The 21,610-nt window shown below is 41.4% G+C and overlaps 1 protein-coding gene across 1 annotated transcript in view; it reads left to right on the top strand.

Moving 5' to 3' along the window:
• LOC134357672 (zinc finger CW-type PWWP domain protein 2-like) overlaps positions 1 to 21,610 on the top strand; it is a 41,997-nt gene that overhangs the window by 5,061 nt on the left and 15,326 nt on the right. Inside the window, exons 2-6 of the mRNA XM_063069289.1 lie at positions 3,571 to 3,733; positions 5,932 to 6,046; positions 9,855 to 9,931; positions 10,995 to 11,056; positions 13,303 to 13,382. Coding sequence (XP_062925359.1) covers positions 3,571 to 3,733; positions 5,932 to 6,046; positions 9,855 to 9,931; positions 10,995 to 11,056; positions 13,303 to 13,382 — 497 coding nt within the window. The remainder of the gene's footprint in view (positions 1 to 3,570; positions 3,734 to 5,931; positions 6,047 to 9,854; positions 9,932 to 10,994; positions 11,057 to 13,302; positions 13,383 to 21,610) is intronic.

The following is a 21,610-nucleotide window of genomic DNA, read 5'->3' on the forward strand; positions in this document are numbered from 1 at the left end:
CAACTGTGTGTGACAATGAATTCCTCTGATTCACAACCCACTGGGTTAAGAAACTTTACCTCATCTCTGTTCTTAATGGATGTTCCTCAATTCTGAGGTTGTGCCCTCTCGTCCTGGATTCCTCCACTATAGAAAACATTCTCTTCACATCCACTCTATGCCTTATAATATTCGATGTTTCAATGAAATCCCCTCTCAATGAGTTTCCCCAATCTTCCTGTCCTTCTGCAGATACACTGCTTCCTCAATACTACCTGCCCCTCCACTATCTTCATATCGTTTGCCAACCTGACTACAAAACTATCAATTCCATTATCCAAATCATTGACATATAACATGAGAAGAAACGGTCTCAACACCAACCCTTGCAGCACACCACTAGTCACTGGCATTCAGAAAAAGCGCTCTTTATTCCCACTCTTTGCCTCCTGCCAGTCAGCCAATTTTCTATCCATGCTACTATCTTTCCTGTAATACCACGGACTCTTATTTTGTGAAACAAGATCATGTGTAGCACTTGTCAAAGGACTTCTGAAAACAAAATAAGCAAATCCCACTGACTCTCCATTGTCTATCCTGTCTGTTATTTCTTCAAAGAATTCGAACAGATATGTCAGGCAAGGTTTCCCCTTTAGAAAACCATGCTGACTTTGGCCTATTTTGTCATGTGCCTCCAAGTACCCTGAAACCTCATCCTTAATAATAGATTCCTATATCTTCTCAACAACTGATGTCAGGCTAACTAGCCTATAATTTCCTTTCTTCTGCCTACCTCTATTCTTATAGAGTAAAATGATATTAGTGACTTTTCAGTCTAAAGGCAGGAACTTTGCAGGAGAATGGGATTGAGAAGAATAATAAACTAACCATGATGGAGTGGCAGAGCAGATTCAATGGGCCAAATGCATTAATTCTGATCCTATGTCTTATGGGCATTAATTCTGATCCTATGTCTTACGATCCTAAATCTTGTGTGGGCCCGTGGCCAAGTGGTTAAGGCATTGGACTAGCGAGTTCGAGCCCCAGCCGAGGGAATGTGTTGTGTCCTTGAGCAAGGCACTTAATCACGCATTGCTCTGCGACGACACTGGTGCCAAGCTGTATGGGTCCTAATGCCCTTCTCTTAGACAACATTGGTGTCGTAGAGAGGGGAGACTTGTAGCATGGGCAACTGCTAGTGTTCCATACAACCTTGCCCAGGCCTGTGCCCTGGAGAGTGATGACTTTCCAGGTGCAGATCCATGGTCTCGCAAGACTAACGGATGCCTTTTTTATGTCTTATGGTCTTATGTTTACAAAATGAGGTATAACATTTTTCTAAAGAGGAGAAAGACCTCATTATAGCATGATATGCAGGCTGGGGTCAGGAAAGCAGTAGGATGGTGTGAGATTCTCCTTTTCAGATGATGCCCTGTTTATATATTGAGGAAAAAATGTCATGCTGAAAAAAGAGAGGAACAGTATAATAGTAAGTAGCTTAACTTTACTTGGGCATTTAAAATGTTTATTAAATAAATGTAAAGATTGTCAGAGGAACAAATGTTGCCTCCCAGGTGCCAGGGTCAGGGACGTCTTGGATCATGTCCACAACATTTTGGAGGAGGAGAGGGTGCAAAGATAGCATGCAGTCAGACTATCAGGAAGGGCAAGCAGATGATAGACAAATTTGCAGCCGGCAGGGGTGTATCAGTGCATTAGGGATACAGAATCAAAAAGGGTAGCAAGTACAGTACTCAAACTATTATATCTCAGTGCACATTGTAGAAGAAATAAGGTGGATGATCTTGTTACACATACTGATTGTTAGGTGTGATATCATCAGTGGCCATCACTGAATCATGGCAAAATGGTTCCGGAGGACTGGAAAATTGCAAATGTCACTCCACTCTTTAAGAAAGGAGGGAGGCAGAAGAAAGGAAATTATAGACCATTTAGGAATGATTCAATGGTTGGGAAGATGTTGGAGTAAATTGTTAAAGATGAAGTTATGGAGTAGTTGGTGAAACAGGGCAAGATAGGAGAAAGTCAGCACAGTTTCCTTAAGGGAAAATCTTGCCTGACCAACCTGTTGGAATTCTTTGAGGAGATTACAAGTAGGATAGATAAAGGGGATGTAGTGGATGTTGTATATTTGGATGTTCAGAAGGCCTTTGACCAGGTGCTACAGATGATGCTGCTTACCAAGTTAAGAGCCCATGATATTACAGGAAATTTACTAGCATGGTTAGAGCATTGGCTGATTAATAGGAGGCAGCAGGTGGGAATAAAAGGATCCTTTTCTGGTTGGCTGCCAGTGACTAGTGGTGTTCCACAGGAGTCAGTGTTGGGACTGCTTCTTTTTATGCTGTATGACAGTGACTTAGATGATAGAATAGATGGTTTTGTTGCCAAGTTTGCAGATGATACAAAGATTGGTGAAAGGGCAGGTGGTGTTGAGGAAACAGGAAGGCTGCAGAAGTACTTAGGCAGATTAGGAGAATGGGTAAGAAAGTGGCAAATGAACTACTATGTTGGAAAATGCATGGTTATGCTCTTTGGTAGAATAAATAAACGTTCAGATTATTTTCTAAAAGGGGAGAAAATCCAAAAAATTGAGATGCAAAGGGACTTGGAGTCCTTGTGCAGAATATTCTAAAGGTTCACTTGCAGGTTGAGTCACCGGTAAGGAAGGCAACTGCAATGTTAGCATTTGTTTCAAGAGATCTAGAATATAAGAGCAGGGATGTGATGCTAAGGCTTTATAAGGCACTGGTGAAGCCTCACTTTGAGAATTGTGAACAGCTTGGCCTCCTCATCTAAGAAAAGATGTGCTGGCATTGGAGAGGATTTAGCGGAAGTTCACAAAGATGATTCTGGGAATGAAAGGGTTATCATATGAGAAATGTTTGATGGCTCTGGGCCTGTACTCGCTGGAATTTAGAAGGATGAGAGAGGATCTCATTGAAACTTTTCAAATGTTGATAGGCCTAGACAGAGCAGATGTGGAAAGGATTTTTTCCTATGGTGGGGGACTCAAGGACAAGGGGGCACAGCTTCAGGAAAGAGGGGCGTTCATTTAAAACAGAGATGAGAAGATATTTCTTTAGCCACAGGGTGGTGAATTTGTGGAATTTATTACCACAGGCAGCTGTGGAGGCCAGGTCGTCGGATGTATTTAAGGCAGAGGTTGATAGGTTCTTGATTGGCCACAGCATCAAAGGTTACGGGGTGAAGGCCAGGGAGAGGGGCTGAAGAGGTGATAAAAGGATCAGCTGTGATTGAATGGTGGAGTTGACTGGATGGGTCAAATGGCCTAGTTCTGCTTCTATATGTTATGGTCTTATTTGTATTGTTATTGTTTACCACCAAACCGAGTTATATTGGATTTCTTATGATTAACAGGAATTTATGTCTCAATGGGTTTTTTAAATTTCCATGATTATAAACTTATGTTATTGACCATTAAACCATTATTGAACGTATTTCTGTGAATATAGTTGGTCTTCAGGCTTTAGTTTCCCTATACCACAGTACTATTTAGTTCTACTTGTATAATTTCATGTTGTTAAATAGTTAACTTTACTTCATCAGATGGCCTTCCATCCTCTGTACCGAAGGTTTGACTGGAGAATATGTAATATATGACAAAGATGGTTATGTGGAACAATATCATACAGAATTCTTGGGAAAGCCACATACCAGGTCTTGGATTTCAGTGGGACAAGTTGAGCCTTATTACACAAGAGGCAAATTGGTAAGCAAATGTCTGAAATAAATTTAAATTGTAGAAGTCTCAAAGATTTACTTTGTTTGGACAATTATCTTACCAAATTTCAGTATCAGTTATATTGTGTACTAACTTTGGCATCCAAGACTTACACAGATTAAAATTTTGGAGTTAATATCTTTCAAAGTTGTTTGTATTGTTCAAATTGAATAGAATGGATGTTGGAAATCCAAAACAAAACAAAAAATGTTGTAAGTGCTCAAGATGCCAAGCAACATCTTTGGAACTCTAGCTAAGTGTTTACTTCTTTACGTCTGCTCTGTTACTTTATATCAAATATCAGAAGAGATTTCAGAGATGCCATTTAAAATATGTAAAGTTCATGCAATATCTCACCATTTTTATTGGAATTAATTTTGACATTAAAATACATATTTTAATGTCAAGTTACAATTTTTATTTTCATTTGCTATTTTGGATAAAGATTCAAGGCAGGTTTGTTTGTTTATTTATTTAGTGAGTGATTGAAATACAATGTGGAATAGGCCTGGCCCTTTGAGCCATGCTGCCTGGCAACCCCCGCTTTCACCCTAGCCTATTCACAGACAATTCACAATAACCAATTAACCTGCTAACTGGTATGCCTTTGGAATGTGGGAGTAAACCGGAGCATCTGGAGGAAACCCATGCACTCCACAGGGAGGATATATAAACTCCTTACAGATGATGTTGGAATTGAACTCCCACGACCCTTGTTGTAATAGCATTGCACTAACCACTACGCTATTGTGGCATTTGGTAAATACGAATTGGAAAGAAGAGAAAATGGTTAAATCTTTAAGCATGGTTAACAGCTATACTAGTCAGGACAAAAAAATCTTTCAGTGTTCATCTGTATGAATATTAAAATGCCACATCAAAAGGGGAAAGTCAGTAAGGAAACGGGTATCCTTGGTGCTGAAGAATGTCGACGTGCACTTATTGCCAACCGAGGAAATGTATTACTGTTGATGATCCATTGTCCATATTCCTTATGCATCTTTGAAAGGAAAAGTGCAAAGAATATTTTCCAAAACAGTTTAATGATTATAAAAAAGAACAATCCCTCATACTCCTGATCAAATGTTAAGTAATTTATCAGCTTTATATATGGAGACCTTTGCTGTAGGAAGATTCTTTTACAGTAGACACCTGTTGGATGATTTACGCCTATATCCTCATACCCCCATGTGTTTGCATGTCAGGTGCACAGAAGACATAGGAAGACCATCATGTACTTTATGATTCACACAAGTCCTCAAATTTCTTCCACAAAATTTGATCTAGAACCTGGAATCACTGTCTTAAATTCAGGGCTGTCCATTCAAAATTGCAATATAAGAAATTTCTGCATGTAGCATATGATAAATATTTGGAATTCTCTATGCCAAAGGGCTGTGGAGTGTCTGTTGCCGGATTACTCGAAGTAGGGATCAATAATTTCTGGCTATTAAGAGAATGAAATATATCCACATGCTTGGTTAAAGAGGGACAAGAGGCAGAATGAACTACTTGAACTTCTAGCCTTTATGACCATATGTTTAAACATAGTCCACAGACAAAATTTATACAGTAAAATATATTGGATCTTTTTGTTTTGGTTCCCCTGCCTATCATGTTATTGTACTCCCACTAAAATTGACTTTATCAATTCTCTTTTAAGTTTCTTTTTCCTTTTCAGAAAAACATTTGCATTTTTTCTTGCAAACAGCAGGAATTCTGCAGATGCTGGAAATTCAAGCAGCACACATCAAAGTTGCTGGTGAACGCAGCAGGCCAGGCAGCATCTCTAGGAAGAGGTACAGTTGACGTTTCAGGCCGAGACCCTTCGTCAGGACTAGTCCCTCGGCCTGAAACGTCGACTGTACCTCTTCCTAGAGATGCTGCCTGGCCTGCTGCGCTCACCAGCAACTTTGATGTGTGCAGCATTTTTTCTCGTTTTTTGGAGTTAACTTGGCAGTAATCAGTTCGAATAATGATATCTCTTATATATCTTAACTGTTGCTTTTGAAATTGCTGTTCAACAGTCTTTCACCGTAACCACCTTGCTTGTATTTAGATGAGTCTAGCAGTTATTTTCTGAATCTTTGTGAAGCATGTGTGACTTCTTTGTTAAAAAAAATCTAGAATCTTGTCAAAATTGTTGCAAGAAAACTTCTATTATTATATATTCTTTATATCTGCAGGCAGAACACTTCAAAAGATCCACACAGTGGTATAAAAGCGCATTGGAAGAAGCAAGAATGTTGTCAGAACTTACAACTGAAGAACGACTAAAAATGTGCAAGCTAAGCAATGATGGTACATATACATAGTCATAGTCATACTTTATTGATCCCGGGGGAAATTGGTTTTCGTTACAGTTGCACCATAAATAATTAAATAGTAATAAAACCATAAATAATTAAATAGTAATATGTAAATTATGCCAGGAAATAAGTCCAGGACCAGCCTATTGGCTCAGGGTGTCTGACCCTCCAAGGGAGAAGTTGTAAAGTTTGATGGCCACAGGCATGAATGACTTCCTATGACGTTCTGTGTTGCATCTCGGTGGAATGAGTCTCTGGCTGAATGTACTCCTGTGCCCACCCAGTACATTATGTAGTGGATGGGAGACATTGTCCAAGATGGCATGCAACTTGGACAGCATCCTCTTTTCAGACACCACCGTGAGAGAGTCCAGTTCCATCCCCACAACATCACTGGCCTTACAAATGAGTTTGTTGATTCTGTTGGTGTCTGCTACCCTCAGCCTGCTGCCCCAGCACACAACAGCAAACATGATCGCACTGGCCACCACAGACTCGTAGAACATCCTCAGCATCGTCCGGCAGATGTTAAAGGACCTCATTCTCCTCAGGAAATAGAGATGGCTCTGACCCTTCTTGTAGACAGCCTCAGTGTTCTTTGACCAGTCCAGTTTATTGTCAATTCGTATCCCCAGGTATTTGTAATCCTCCACCATGTCCACACTGACCCCCTGGATGGAAACAGGGTTCACCGGTACCTTAGCTCTCCTCAGGTCTACCACCAGTTCCTTAGTCTTTTTCAGATTAAGCTGCAGATAATTCTGCTCACACCATGTGACAAAGTTTCCTACCGTAGCCCTGTACTCAGCCTCATCTCCCTTGCTGATGCATCCAACTATGGCATTCATATTGCATTCATATTGCAATTTTATTAATGGTGAACATTAAGAATCTGGTACAGGCTAAATTATTTAGTATTGTCCAGCGAAGCTTTGATATATCATAGTCCTGGGAGGTAATTGATAATGATGCCCTTAGACTTTTTTTTGACATTTTTCCCTGCTCTGTTGCGACAACAGTGCCACATTCTTTTTCAGCAACTCTTTCCGCTGAACTATAACTTACTTAAACAAAGCACCTTTGCAACTTAAGGAATAAATGGAAATGAACTGCTCACTGAGAACTGATTGGTTACATTCCTATATACATACAGATTTTTTTAATCTATACTATTCTTGCTTCCAATATTCATAAGATACAAATCCTGAAATGTATTTAAATAAAGGTAAACTGCTGAAGAAAAAAAATTGAGATTAATACCATAATTAGCAATTCATTGATGTTGGCAATGCCAGATCAGATTGTTTAACCCACTATTTTAGTGTAAGCACTTTGCTAAAATATTCAGAAAATAACAAAAATAGTCACTCTCCACTTTCCCATGCTTTGTATTCACTTTTGTATTGAATATATTTCCCACTTCTGCCTTAAGAGAGCAAATGACCTTAGATCAGTTATTCCCAGTGATGGAGCATTCCATATTCAAAGTTCACGGCATTTCACGTATTTGAGGGTTAAAGATTCACATTACTTTTTGAAGATTTCCAGGAAGAAGTCTTCCGAAACAATTGTATTTAAAAATTAAGGTGGTTTATAAAAATTCTGATGCAGGATTTTGACCCCAACAGATGTTATTCAACCTACTTAGTTTTATCTATTTTTGATATGGGGAAAAGTGTCCTGCCCCACGTAATTTTCTGCATCTCAGTCATGGCCCCCATTAACCTCCTCTGGTTCACCGAGAAAAGACCAGGCTTCTCCAGTCTCTCCTCATAACTGAATTGCTTGAACTCCTGAAATCTCTCGAGCACTATCACATCCTTCCTATATCTTTATGACCAGAACTGCATATAATACTCCAGTAGAGGTCTGACTAAGTTTTCTAAGTTGTTGCAAAACCTTTCCACGAATTGTATTTAATGCCTTGACTATTGAAAGGCACTATCCTATGTTCCTTACTAACCATGTTATCTACTTGTAATGCTGCCTTCAATAATATATGGATTTGTACGCCAAGGTTTCTGCTTTCCTCAGTAGTCTCTAATATATTACCAATATATGCCTGAGCCTCATTAGTGCTTTCAAAATACAACACCTCACATTTGTATGCAAGATTCAATATTACTTGGAATTTGTCTTCCTACTATGCACATATGGAAGAACCATCTGAATTTTATAGATCAGTAAATAGAATTAGGATGATCTTGACTCTGGGATGGAGATAGCGAAGTTTGAACAGTTTGCTATTCCTTGTGTAAATTGACTTTATTGCAGCATGGAGTTTGGATCTGAGGTGTAGGACTGAGATAAGGGTGAGTGCAATGAAAGCCAAGATTGACCCTGGTCAACACAAGGATTGGGTCTGTGATGGACTAAAGGCTTGAATTTCATTGTGTCAAAGGTGTTTTTCAGTGCTGCCAAGACCACCAGCAGCACAGACACCCAAAGACCTGAAACACACAAAAGGAAGAGGCATTATGAAGTACAAGAGCCAGCCATGGCTTTTCGAAGATCTCTACAGCTCTATCTTTAACATATACTGTATGTCCTTGATTCTATCTTACCTATGCAGTCTAATCTCAGTGCTACTCCAGCATGGCAGAAGTCTGATATGGAGGCCTTATCTTGCTTGTTATAACCTTATCTTCTTCAGAAATTTGAGGAGGGCATGCCAGAGAATCATGACCAAACGGTAATACCACAGAACACCCTAAAGGTTAACTTGCAGGTTGAGTCAGTGGTGAGGAAGGCAACTGCAATGTTAGCATTCGTTTCAAGAGATCTAGAATATAAGAGCAAGGATGTGATGCTGAGGCTTTATAAGGCACTGGTGAGGCCTCACTTTGAGTATTGTGAACAGTTTTGGGCTCCTCATCTAAGAAAAGATGTGCTGGCATTAGAGAGGATTTAGAGGAGGTTCACAAAGATGATTCCAGGAATGAAAGGTTAGTATATGAGAAATGTTTGATGGCTCTGGGCCTGTACCAGCTGGAATTTAGAAGGATGAGAAGGGATCTCATTGAAACTTTGCGAATGTTGATAGGCCTAGACAGAGTAGATGTGGAAAGGATTTTTCCCATGATGGGGGATTCTAGGCCAAGAGGGCTCAACCTCAGGAAAGAGGGGCATTCATTTAAAACAGAGATGAGGAGAAATTTCTTTAGTCGTAGGGCGGTGAATTTGTGGAATTTATTACCACAGGTAACAGGTTTTCCTGTCATTTGCCACAGGGAAAATCATAGCAAGGATCCTATTTATCCACTGATTCTCAGTGACTTAAGTTGCAATGAGGATTCCAAATACTAAGTAAGAGGTGCATAATATTTGTACAATATTATAGGTACAGGAGCCTTAGGTCCCACACCACCAGGTTCAGAACTGTTATTACCTTACAACCATAAGGTTCCTGAACTGACATGGATAACTTTACTCACCACAACTTTGAACTGATTCCACAACTCATGTTCTCATTATTATTTATTTATAATACACACACACACACACACACACACACACACACATATATATAGTAAATTTGTCTTCTTTTGCATATTGGTTGTTTGTCAATCTATATTTATGTACAGTTTTTAAATAAATTCTGTTATATTTCTTTGTTTTCCAATAAATGCCTGCAAGAAAATGCATCTCAAGGCAGTGTATGGTGAGATTTGTGTACTTTGATAATATTAGCTTTTACTTTGAATATTACTTTGACTAGCCTATCTTGTGTAAGATTAGGAGCAGTCAACACATATCTCCATTGTATGAACCATGTATATTGTGTGCTATTTTTTTTCTAGCGTTGAAGAAATCAGACAGTAGAAAGAGTAGAAAAATTGTGCGAAATAAATCAACTTCAGGGGAAAAAGAGAAAATGGTGAGCTCTTAGATAGGTATATGGATGATAGAAGAATGGAGGGCTATGGAAGAAGGAAGGGTTAGATTGATCTTGAAGTAAGTTAAAAAATCAGCACAGCATTGTGGGATGAAGGGCCTGCACTGTGCTATAATGTTCTATGTTCCATTTTCAAAGTTCTCTTAGTTGCTTGGAACTTCATGTTAGTATAAATCTCTTATAACTTTACAAATAAATGTTTGAAGAATTAATGCTACAGTGAAACCTGTATACATATTGTATTTGTGTGAAAAATTAATTTCACTGAAGTTAAATAATGGCTTAAATTTTATTAACGATGGCAAAAGGATTGTGCTAGTTATTCAAATCTCTTATACTTGCCTGGAAGCTCTCTGTCTACTTTCACACTGAAAGTCACTGTAGTTAGTACTTCTGGTACAGCACTGCCTCAACAGACGTTGGATTAGGGCTTTCAATTAATTTCTGGTTAGATGGGTGATTAATGCATATTGATATATTTAAAAACTTTTAGACTATGTTATTGGGGCTCCGCCAGCTGGTGGCGTAGTGGCATCAGCACCGGACTTCAGAGTGAAGGCTCCTGAGTTCGAATCCAGCCGGCTCCCTTGCACGCTTTCCATCCGTGCTGGGTTGAGCGTCGAGCTAGCAACTCGGCCTCATAAAAATAAGAAAGCCTGCTAAAAAAACACTGTCATGATAGCGTCCCAATGACTCCACCCAGAGTTAAGGGCTTTTTTCTTTCTTCTTGTTATTGGGGCTCAATCTACTATTTTCATTTGAAGCCTGGATAGGATTCTCAGTTCATGCAGGACTCTGTTCAGGGAGTAACACTACTACAAAATGACTGTTCTATCATGCCTATCAATGAAATTGTATTGGCAGTACAACATTAAAGTGTGGCTGAAAGGTGTCAGGCTAAATCTGGAATGATACAATAGAAATGAGAAACTAATCCCATAAAATAACTCATTTTCATATGTGCGGTCCTAAATAAAACCAAAACTTCTAACTCAGTATTACCATAAATTGAAAATACTAATTAATTTTTAATGGAAAAAATTAGGTGAAAGACCATCAGAAGTCTAAAAGATGGATAAGACAACCTACATCAAGAAAACATAAAAGGTAAGTTGAAGCACATGAAATTGGATTAATTTTGATTATATAATAATAAAGGTAAAGGGTTAGAAATTGTTTACATTCAAAGTAGGTGTGCAATGTAAGGAAATATGGCACCCATCCTTGCTCATGTGAGTACAAGAAACATATGTTGCTGGGACCCCCATAGTACTAATAAGCCTTTGCTTATTACTCAGCTTAATATGTATGTGTTTATTTGGGCCAGGTGGATGAGAAGATTGAGCAGTATTTCTGCCTTCTGCAGAGAGCAGAACCTGTTAAAGGAATCAGGAGGCTGAGGAAGTTGATCCCACCACATTACATCTAGAATGGCACAATTAAAAGGAGCTGCAACATTTGGATCTAGGTGAAAGGGGACAAAGAGAATTGTGACAATGGGTTATCTTACATATTTTGAATAAGTTTCATATAGCAGGCACTTGAAGTATTTCTCAATCTTCTCAAGCCATTTATAGTTGATATTCTGAAAGTGTGAATAGTTTTACAGCCTTTTGAGGCTGGATTTTATTCTCTTGATGAGTTAAGAATGACCATTTTAAGCAGTATGTGGGAATCCTGGAAGATAGTAAAATGCATGTATCAGAGTCCTTATAATCCACTCCTTTCACATTACTCGTCACTTGAGGTTTCATTAGGAATTAGCAATGGAAATGGGATAATAGCCCAAAACTTAAAGGTTCCCTTTTAACAATCATGTATTTTAGAATTGGGGATTGTATATTTTAGACATAGGACTCCAAATGTTAAAGTGCTTATTTTAATTATGTCATCCTAAATGTGATTGGGTGGGATCAAGTTCCTCAGCCTCCTTTTTTGATTCATCTATAAACCCCTGTATTCTTGTTTCTCGTATGGGCCCCAAGGCTGATGTCTGTGCTATGTTGTGCATGACAAAGTACACCATGACCACTTGGCTACTCTGGGAGAGTGTATATAGGCTTTGTTCAATCATTTTTAACAAGTTGAAAGATTGCCCTGTCATATACCAGCTTGTCATTTGTCATTTGTGGTGTTGCTCCTGGCTTCATTTGATGGGGTTCTTTTTTGTAATCATCAATCTCGTTTTCTGGTTATCTTGTATCAGAGGAGCTTCCCTGCAGTTCTGCTGTAAAGTAAGAAGAGATAAGGGTTGGAGAATTATTCAGAATGACAATGTCATGACAATTACCGAGGAAACTTGTACACATTTGCATAAGCTTCTTTCTGTGGTGGACTCAGTTACATATTGATGACATGAAAACTGTAGCAGTTGCTGAACACTCTTCAATGATTTAGGTCTGCCTTAATTGGCAGATGGATGTATTCAGTAATATCCACACCTATTGGAAGCTGGCCATAGGCACAAATCCAAACATCTGTTCATTCTGATCAGCTGTGTTGCAAGGAAAGTGTTTGTCTTTGGCAACAAGCCAATGTAAGAACCAAAATCGGCAGATTCTCACTAGAGGTTAGGAGAATGATGGATGATTTATCTGAGACATACAGAACCTTTTTGTGGCTCAATAGGGTCATTGCAGAGGTGATGCTTCCCCTGGCTGGGTATCAAGAATGCAGTTTGAAAATGAGTTAGGCATTTAGGGCTCAGATTTGAAGAAATTCCTTTACCCATAAGATGGTGAATCTTTGCAATTTCCTTCCCAAGGGAGCCAAGAGGCTTACTTGCTGATCATGTTTAAGACAGGGATTGATGGGTTTCTGGATATTAAGAGAATCGAGGAATGTGTGGTTAGTGCAGCAAAGTAGCACAGGTAAAATATCATCCATAATTGAATTAAATAACAGAACAGGCACAAGGTGCTCAATGACCTACATCCATATTTGTTTCTTATATGCTTGTTTTCCAATGTCTTCCACATATGTAGTCAATCCACTGAAGTGTTTACAATGATTAGGTAACTTAGACATCAGGGACCTAAAGCATTACAAAAAGACTACTTGTTAAAATCCAGAAGGAACACCAGTGAACTTGAGTTCCTCCAGTATTTTTTGTGTGTTGCTTTGGATGTCCAACATTTAGAGATTTTTCTGTGTTTGTTATAAACTTTCTAAATAAATCAAGTAGTATAATTGGTTATTATTCATTAATTATTGATGGAAATGGATTGATGACTTTGAAATTCGGTAACTACTATAAAATAAAAGGGTATTTCATATTATTTTGAACATATTTTAGATTTATACTTTATAACATACCAAATTTTCATGGATATGGTGTTACTTGTTATTTTCAGGAAAATTCGAAGGACTACACAGGAATCTTCATTAACAATTGGACAAAATGATATATTGGCATTGGCAAATGAAACCAATGGTATGTATCATTTTTGAGTATTAGCAAATAAAAACTAAAGATTAAGTGAAATTTATGAGGGTTTATTATTAGGTCTTTGGATTTTCATCTCCAGCCTCTCTTTTGGAGACAAGTCTCTGATTTTATATCTAATATCTAAATATTATTAAAGAGGAACCAGAGGATCAGAAAATCCTTCTCAAAATGCGACAAATCACATTATGAAAATGAGGATAAGGTAAAGAGAATTAATGAATTGACCCAGGTAAAGCATCAGGTAAACAGGCCATCCAGGCCATGCTCTGTTCTCGCAGCTGCCATCAGGAAGAAGGTACAGGAGCCTCAGCTCCCATACCATTAGGTTCAGGAACAGTGATTATCCCTTATCCAACAGGCTCTTGAACAGGAGAGAATAACGTCTCTCAACTTCACTCACCCCATCACTGAACTGTTCCCACAACCTATGGAATCTCTTTCAAGGACTCTTCGTCTCATGTTCTCGATATTTATCGCTTATATAGTCATTATTATTATTTTGGGTGTTTTTTGTACTTACAGTTTGTTTTCTTTTGTACATTGGTTGTTTGTCATCTTTTGTGCAGTTTCTCATTAATTCTGTAGTGTTTCTTTGTATTTATTCTGAATGCCCACAGGAAAATGAATCTCAGGGTTGTATATGGTGACATATATAGTATGTACTTTGAAAATATGAAGGGTGATTGATAAGTTCGTGGCCTAAAGTAGAACGAGTCAATTTTAGGAAACCTAGCACATTTATTTTTCAACATAGTCCTCTCCCACATTTACACACTTTGTCCTGCGGTCGTGGAGCATATAGACCTTGGACCTCCAGAAAGTGTCCACAGCAGGGGTGATTGATAAGTTTGTGGCCTAAGGTAGAAGGAGATGAGTTATACAGCTCTCGTTACATGAGCATGCAGGTCAACTCTTTGAGTGATTATGCAGAAAGTTTGAAGTTAATAACTCATCAGTTAATAACTCATCGGGGGGGGGGTGATTGATAAGTTCGTGGCCTAAAGTAGAAGGAGATGAGTTACTAACTTCAAACTTTCTGTATAATCACTCAAAGAGTTGACCTGCATGTGCATGTAACGAGAACTGTATAACTCATCTCCTTCTACCTTAGGCCACAAACTTATCAATCACCCATCTGTGGACACTTTTTGGAGGTCTAAGATCCGTATGCTCCACGACCGCAGGACTAAGTGTGTAAATGTAGGAGGGGACTATGTTGAAAAATAAGTGTGCTAGGTTTTCTAAAATTGACTCCTTCTACCTTAGGCCACGAACTTATCAATCACCCCTCGTAAACATACTTTGAACTTCAAAGTAAGCAGGTCAGAGTGTGGGAGTTTGATTAGAAAACTAACCAAAGTTTACTCCTAGATTTCTTGCCTGGAATCAAAGTAGGTGGTTTAATTTTCATTCCATACAAGGCAGAATGGATAGAACCTGTAATCCTTTGCATTGGAACAGTAAGGATTGACCTTTTACTGTGAGATGTTTCCATTACTCAACTCTCAGTCTTATAGAAAATCTTACCCAGAAATCCTTTCCCCCCCCCAAAAAAAGTGCAGTGCTGTTGAAAACAAAACTTAATGTGTAGTAGAGCAATATTATGCAAAATTACCAACCTTGGCATATGGCAAGAAATCTGCCTATATTCCTGGAGGTCACCTTTTCACACAAAACATGCCTTCTGCAGGCATTATTTTCTTTTTTTTTTTAATTTTATTTTTATTTGGAATCACCCTTCCATTTACTGTTGTTACAGCTTTCACATTTAGACTAGCAACACTCTGTTAAGTAGAAGAGTATTCCTGGTTTTGTGCATCCTCTTAAACATTGGTTCCTGAGTCTGCAGCTGTGAAGTGAGCCTGAAATTATGTTTAAGATCTATAGTGCATGCTGAAAGTGACACAGTACAGCCTTAACCAGGACAGCCTGATGATGGTGTTCTAGAAATCTCACAATAGTGTATTGTGAACTTTATTAGAATTTAAAAATACCATTAGGATGACACACAATGCTGGTTTAATGGTGTAAAAATAAGAAATTACCTTCTGGTTCCTCTTCATTTCATAGTTAGTTTTTTCAGAGCTTGTGATATTATATTTGATAATGTTTTCCTAATAGATAAATGAAATAGTTATATCTAGTGCATTTAATTCCTTAAAAAATTAGTGCATGTAACTCGTGTTTTGGTCTCATTTTATTCAATTTCATATTCATACCAACATAAGCACATAGCCCTCAAGCCTCATTGCCATTTGATGAAATCACGACTGATCTATTAATAGCTTCTACTCTATATTCTCATGCATTTGCACTCACCATTCACCTTTCATCCCAGTATATAATCTATCCCTACATATTCAGAGTTCCAAGGATTCATGACACCAGTGGCCTCTAAACCTGAGTTTTATCTAAGAGGAAACAACCTTGCCAGATCGACCCTGTCAAGACCCTTCAAGATTTAATAAAGTCCTCATTTCTGAACTCCAGCAGATACAGCCCTAAACTATCCAACCTTTCTTCAATTAACAAGGTATGCAATTCCTTTAGCAATAAATAAAAACATCCTACTAGCTTTCCTAATTATTTGTCTTATCCCTTTGTGAATCTTGTACTGAAGCATTTGGATCTCTCTGCATCCTAGAGGGGTGACTTTCAACAATCTTTCAACAGTTAGAAACAAGTGATTCCTGCAATACCACCATTTGGGTAACAGAAATTTGCCTTTACAGAATTCGTAATTCAGTCTACGACCCAGTTTGCTGTCATGGAATTTATGTGACAAGTAAAATTAATAAGTGCAAAGTTTATTTTTTTTCTCCAATCCACATTGTCTTGGCATATGTGCAGATAACATAAAATTGCAATATGGATTGTTTTCTATGAACAGAGACACTGTATTCAAAGATATTTTCAATCTCTCACTGCTATAGTTGGTAGTTCTCAGCTGCTTCAAAACATAGAAACATAGAAATCTGCAGCACGTTACAGGCCCTTCAGCCCACAATGTTGTGCCAACCATGTAACCTACTCTAGAAACTGCGTAGAATTTCCATACCGCATAGCCCTCTGTTTTTCTAAGCTCCATGTACCTATCTTCTTGTTGTTGTTGTTCGTCCTTCGTAGTCGAAAATGACCATGGCTTCAAAGTCAAATGGGAGATTGGTGGCTGTGGGTCCGGAGGTGACTGATGAGGCCAATCCAGACCCTGAAGGCTCGCCCACATGTGGGACACAAGTGGGTGGGTGCTGTCGTGGCAGTGGATGCTGCTCGGGCCTTGCACACAGCACGCTTTCGTTGTGCCTCGATGATACACCTGACTTCAGCTGCATGGGCTCCTGTGGTGATCTTTCTGTGCCAAGCTGGATGGTCGAGGGCAAGCGTCTCCCACGTGTTGATGTTGACACCCAGGCCTTTGAGGGACGCTTTAAGGCAGTCTTTGTAACGTTTCTTCTGCCCCCCGACTGAGCGCTTGCCCTGACACAGTTCTCCGTACAGCAGCTGCTTAGGCAATCGGCTATCTGGCATTCTGACCACATGTCCAGCCCACCTGGCTTGGGCTTTCAGCAGGAGGGTGTAGACGCTGCGGAGCCCAGCTCGTTCCAGGATTTCCGTGTTGGGGACTTTGTCCTGCCACCTGATGTGGAGGAGTCTGCGGAGACAGCTCAGGTGAAAGTGGTTGAGCTGTTTGGCGTGTCTGCTGTAGACAGTCCAGGTCTCGCTGGCATAAAGGAGGGTGGTAAGGACCACTGCACAGTAGACCTTCAGCTTGGTGGTAAGGCTGAGTCCTCTCCCCTCCCAGACGTTCTCACGGAGTCTCCCAAAGGCGGCGCTGGCTTTGGCAATCCTGTTGTTGACCTCAGCGTCTATGTTCATTGCGCGAGAGAGTATGCTGCCCAGGTAGGTGAAGTTGTCGACTGCCTGAAGGTTCTGGCCCTTCACCGTGATGCGCAGCTCCTGGTATGGCTTTCCTGGGGCAGGCTGGTACATAACTTCGGTCTTTTTGGTGCTGATAGTGAGACCGAAGTTGTCGCAGGCTTGTGAGAAGCAGTCCATTTCATGCTGCATCTCCTGCTCTGTGCTGGTGTTGAGTGCGCAGTCATCAGCAAACAAGAAGTCTCTGATGACAGTCTCTCGCACCTTTGTAACTGCCTGCAGGCGCCTATCTAAGAGGCTCTTAAAAGACTCTATTGAATCCATTTCCACCACCGCCGCCAGAAAAGCATTCCACGCACCCACCTCTCTCTGTGTGAAAAACTTACCCCTGACAACCCCTTGGTACCGATTTCCAAGCACCTTAAAATTATGCCCCCTTATGTTAGCCATTTCAGCCCTGGAAAGAAGCCTCTGGCTATCCACACAATCAATGCCCCTCATCATCTTATACACCTCTATCAGGTCACCTCTCGTCCTCCGTCGTTCTGAGGAGAAAAGGTCAAGTTCACTCAACCTATTCTCATGAGGTACGCCCTCCAATCCAAGCAACATCTTTGTAAATCTCCTCTGCACTCTCTATAGTATCCACGTCTTCCTGTAGTGGGGTGACCAGAACTGAACACAGTACTCCAAATGGGGTCTGACCAGGGTCCTATATAGCTGTAACAAAACATAAGTCTTCTTAACAACACTGTCAACCTGTGCAGCATCTCTGAGTGTCCAATGGACACAGACTCCAAGATCTCTCAGATCCTCCACACTGCCGAGAGTCTTACCATTAATATTATATTCTGTCTTCGAATTTGACCTACCAAAAGGAACCACTTCACACTTACCTGGGTTGAAGTCCATCTGCCAATTCACAGCCCAGTTCTCTATCCTATCGATATCCCACTGTAACCTCTGACAACCCTCCAGACCATCCACAACACCCCCAACATTTATGTCATCAGCAAACTTACTGACCCATCCTTCTACTTCTTCATCCAGGTCATTTATAAAAATCACAAAGAGGAGTGGTCCTAGAACAGATCCCTGCAGAACACCACTGGTCATCGACCTCCACATCTATGGGCAAGACAATTCTGGATCCTTGGATCGCATGCCTCCTTACTTTCTGCATGGGGAACCTTATCAAGTGCCTTACCGAAATCCATATACACTACATCCACTGCTCTATCTTCATCAAAGTGTTTTGTTACATCCTCAAAGAATTCAATCAGGCTCGTAAGGCATGCCATGCTAACTATCCCTAATCAGATTATGTCTTTCCAATTACCCATAATTGCGGGTACCGCAAGGCTCAGTGCTGGGACCCCAGTTGTTTACAATGTATATTAATGACTTAGATGAGGGAATTAAATGCAGCATCTCCAAGTTTGCGGATGACACGAAGCTGGGCGGCAGTGTTAGCTGTGAGGAGGATGCTAAGAGGATGCAGGGTGACTTGGATAGGATATGTGAGTGGGCAAATTCATGGCAGATGCAAATTAATGTGGATAAATGTGAGGTTATCCACTTTGGTGGCAAAAACAGGAAAACAGATTATTATCTGAATGGTGGCCGATTAGGAAAAGGGGAGGTGCAATGAGACCTGGGTGTCATTATACACTAGTCATTGAAAGTGGGCATGCAAGTACAGCAGGCGGTGAAAAAGGCGAATGGTATGCTGGCATTTATAGCAAGAGGATTCGAGTACAGGAGCAGGGAGGTACTACTGCAGTTGTACAAGGCCTTGGTGAGACCACACCTGGAGTATTGTGCAAACAACAGGAATTCTGCAGATGCTGGAAATTCAAGCAACATACATCAAAGTTGCTGGTGAATGCAGCAGGCCAGGCAGCATCTCTAGGAAGAGGTACAGTCGACGTTTCAGGCCAAGGCACTTCGTCAGGACTAACTGAAGGAAGAGTTAGTAAGAGATTTGAAAATGGGAGGGGGAGGGGGAGATCCAAAATGATAGGAGAAGACAGGAGGGGGAGGGATGGAGCCAAGAGCTGGACAGGTGATTGGCAAAGGGGATACGAGAGGATCATGGGACAGGAGGCCCGGGGAGAAAGGGGAGGGGGAACCCAGAGGATGGGCAAGGGGTATAGTCAGAGGGACAGAAGGAGAAAAAGGAGAGTGAGAGAAAGAATGTGTGTATAAAAATAAATAACGGATGGGGTATGAGGGGGAGGTGGGGCATTAGCGGAAGTTAGAGAAGTCACTGTTCATGCCATCAGGTTGGAGGCTACCCAGACGGAATATAAGGTGTTGTTCCTCCAACCTGAGTGTGGCTTCATCTTTACAGTAGAGGAGGCCGTGGATAGACATGTCAGAATGGGAATGGGATGTGGAATTAAAATGTGTGGCCACTGGGAGATCCTGCTTTCTCTGGCGGACAGAGAGTAGGTGTTCAGCAAAACGGTCTCCCAGTCTGCGTCGGGTCTCGCCAATATATAGAAGGCCACATCGGGAGTACTGGACGCAGTATATCACCCCAGCCAACTCACAGGTGAAGTGTCACCTCACCTGGAAGGACTGTCTGGGGCCCTGAATGGTGGTAAGGGAGGAAGTGTAAGGGCATGTGTAGCACTTGTTCCGCTTACAAGGATAAGTGCCAGGAGGGAGATCAGTGAGGAGGGATGGGGGGGACGAATGGACAAGGGAGTCGCGTAGGGAGCGATCCCGGCGGAAAGCCGGGGGGGGTGGTGGGGGAAGGAAGGATGTGCTTAGTGGTTGGATCCCGTTAGAGGCGGCGGAAGTTATGGAGAATAATATGTTGGACCTGGAGGCTGGTGGGGTGGTAGTTGAGGACCAGGGGAACCCTATTCACAGTGGGGTGGCGGGAGGATGGAGTGAGAGCAGATGTGCGTGAAATGGCTTCCCCTTTATCCTCAAACTGTGACCCCTCGTTCTGGACTTCCCCAACATCGGGAACAATCTTCCTGCATCTAGTCTGTCCAATCCCTTTAGGATTTTATACCTTTCAATAAGATCCCCCCCTCAATCTTCTAAATTCCAACAAGTATAAGCCTAGTCGATCCAGTCTTTCCTCATATGAAAGTCCTGCCATCCCAGGAATCAATCTGGTGAACCTTCTTTGTACTCCCTCTATGGCAAGAATGTCTTTCCTCAGATTAGGGGACCAAAACTGCACATAATACTCCAGGCAGCATCTCTAGGAAGAGGTACAGTCGACATTTCAGGCCGAGACCCTTCGTCAGGACTAACTGAAGGAAGAGTTAGTAAGAGATTTGAAAGTGGGAGGGGGAGGGGAAGATCCAAAATGATAGGAGAAGCCAGGAGGGGGAGGGATAGAGCCAAGAGCTGGACATCTGCTCTCACTTCATCCTCCTGCCACCCCACGAGGAATAGGGTTCCCCTGGTCCACACCTACCACCCCACCAGCCTCCGGGTCCAACATATTATTCTCCGTAACTTCCGCCACCTCCAACGGGATCCAACCACTAAGCACATCCTTCCTTCCCCCACCCCCCCCCGGCTTTCCGCCGGGATCGCTCCCTACGCGACTCCCTTGTCCATTCGTCCCCCCCATCCCTCCCCACTGATCTCCCTCCTGGCACTTACCCTTGTAAGCGGAACAAGTGCTACACATGCCCTTACACTTCTTCCCTTACCACCATTCAGGGCCCCAGACAGTCCTTCCAGGTGAGGCGACACTTCACCTGTGAGTCAGCTGGGGTGATATACTGCATCCAGTGCTCCCTATGTGGCCTTCTATATATTGGCGAGACCCGACGCAGACTGGGAGACCGCTTTGCTGAACACCTACGCTCTGTCCGCCAGAGAAAGCAGGATCTCCCAGTGGCCACACATTTTAATTCCACATCCCATTCTCATTCTGACATGTCTATCCACGGCCTCCTCTACTGTAAAGATGAAGCCACACTCAGGTTGGAGGAACAACACCTTATATTCCGTCTGGGTAGCCTCCAACCTGATGGCATGAACAGTGGCTTCTCTAACTTCCGCTAATGCCCCCCCTCCCCCTCGTACCCCATCCATTATTTATTTTTATACACACATTCTTTCTCTCACTCTCCTTTTTCTCCCTCTGTCCCTCTGACTATACCCCTTGCCCATCCTCTGGGTTCCCCCCCCCCCGTCTTTCTCCCTGGGCCTCCTGTCCCGTGATCCTCTCGTATCCCCTTTGCCAATCACCTGTCCAGCTCTTGGCTCCATCCCTCCCCCTCCTGTCTTCTCCTATCATTTTGGATCTCCCCCTCCCCCTCCCATTTTCAAATCTCTTACTAACTCTTCCTTCATTTAAT

This window comes from Mobula hypostoma, chromosome 17, assembly GCF_963921235.1.
Source record: "Mobula hypostoma chromosome 17, sMobHyp1.1, whole genome shotgun sequence".
Lineage (NCBI taxonomy): Eukaryota > Metazoa > Chordata > Chondrichthyes > Myliobatiformes > Myliobatidae > Mobula > Mobula hypostoma.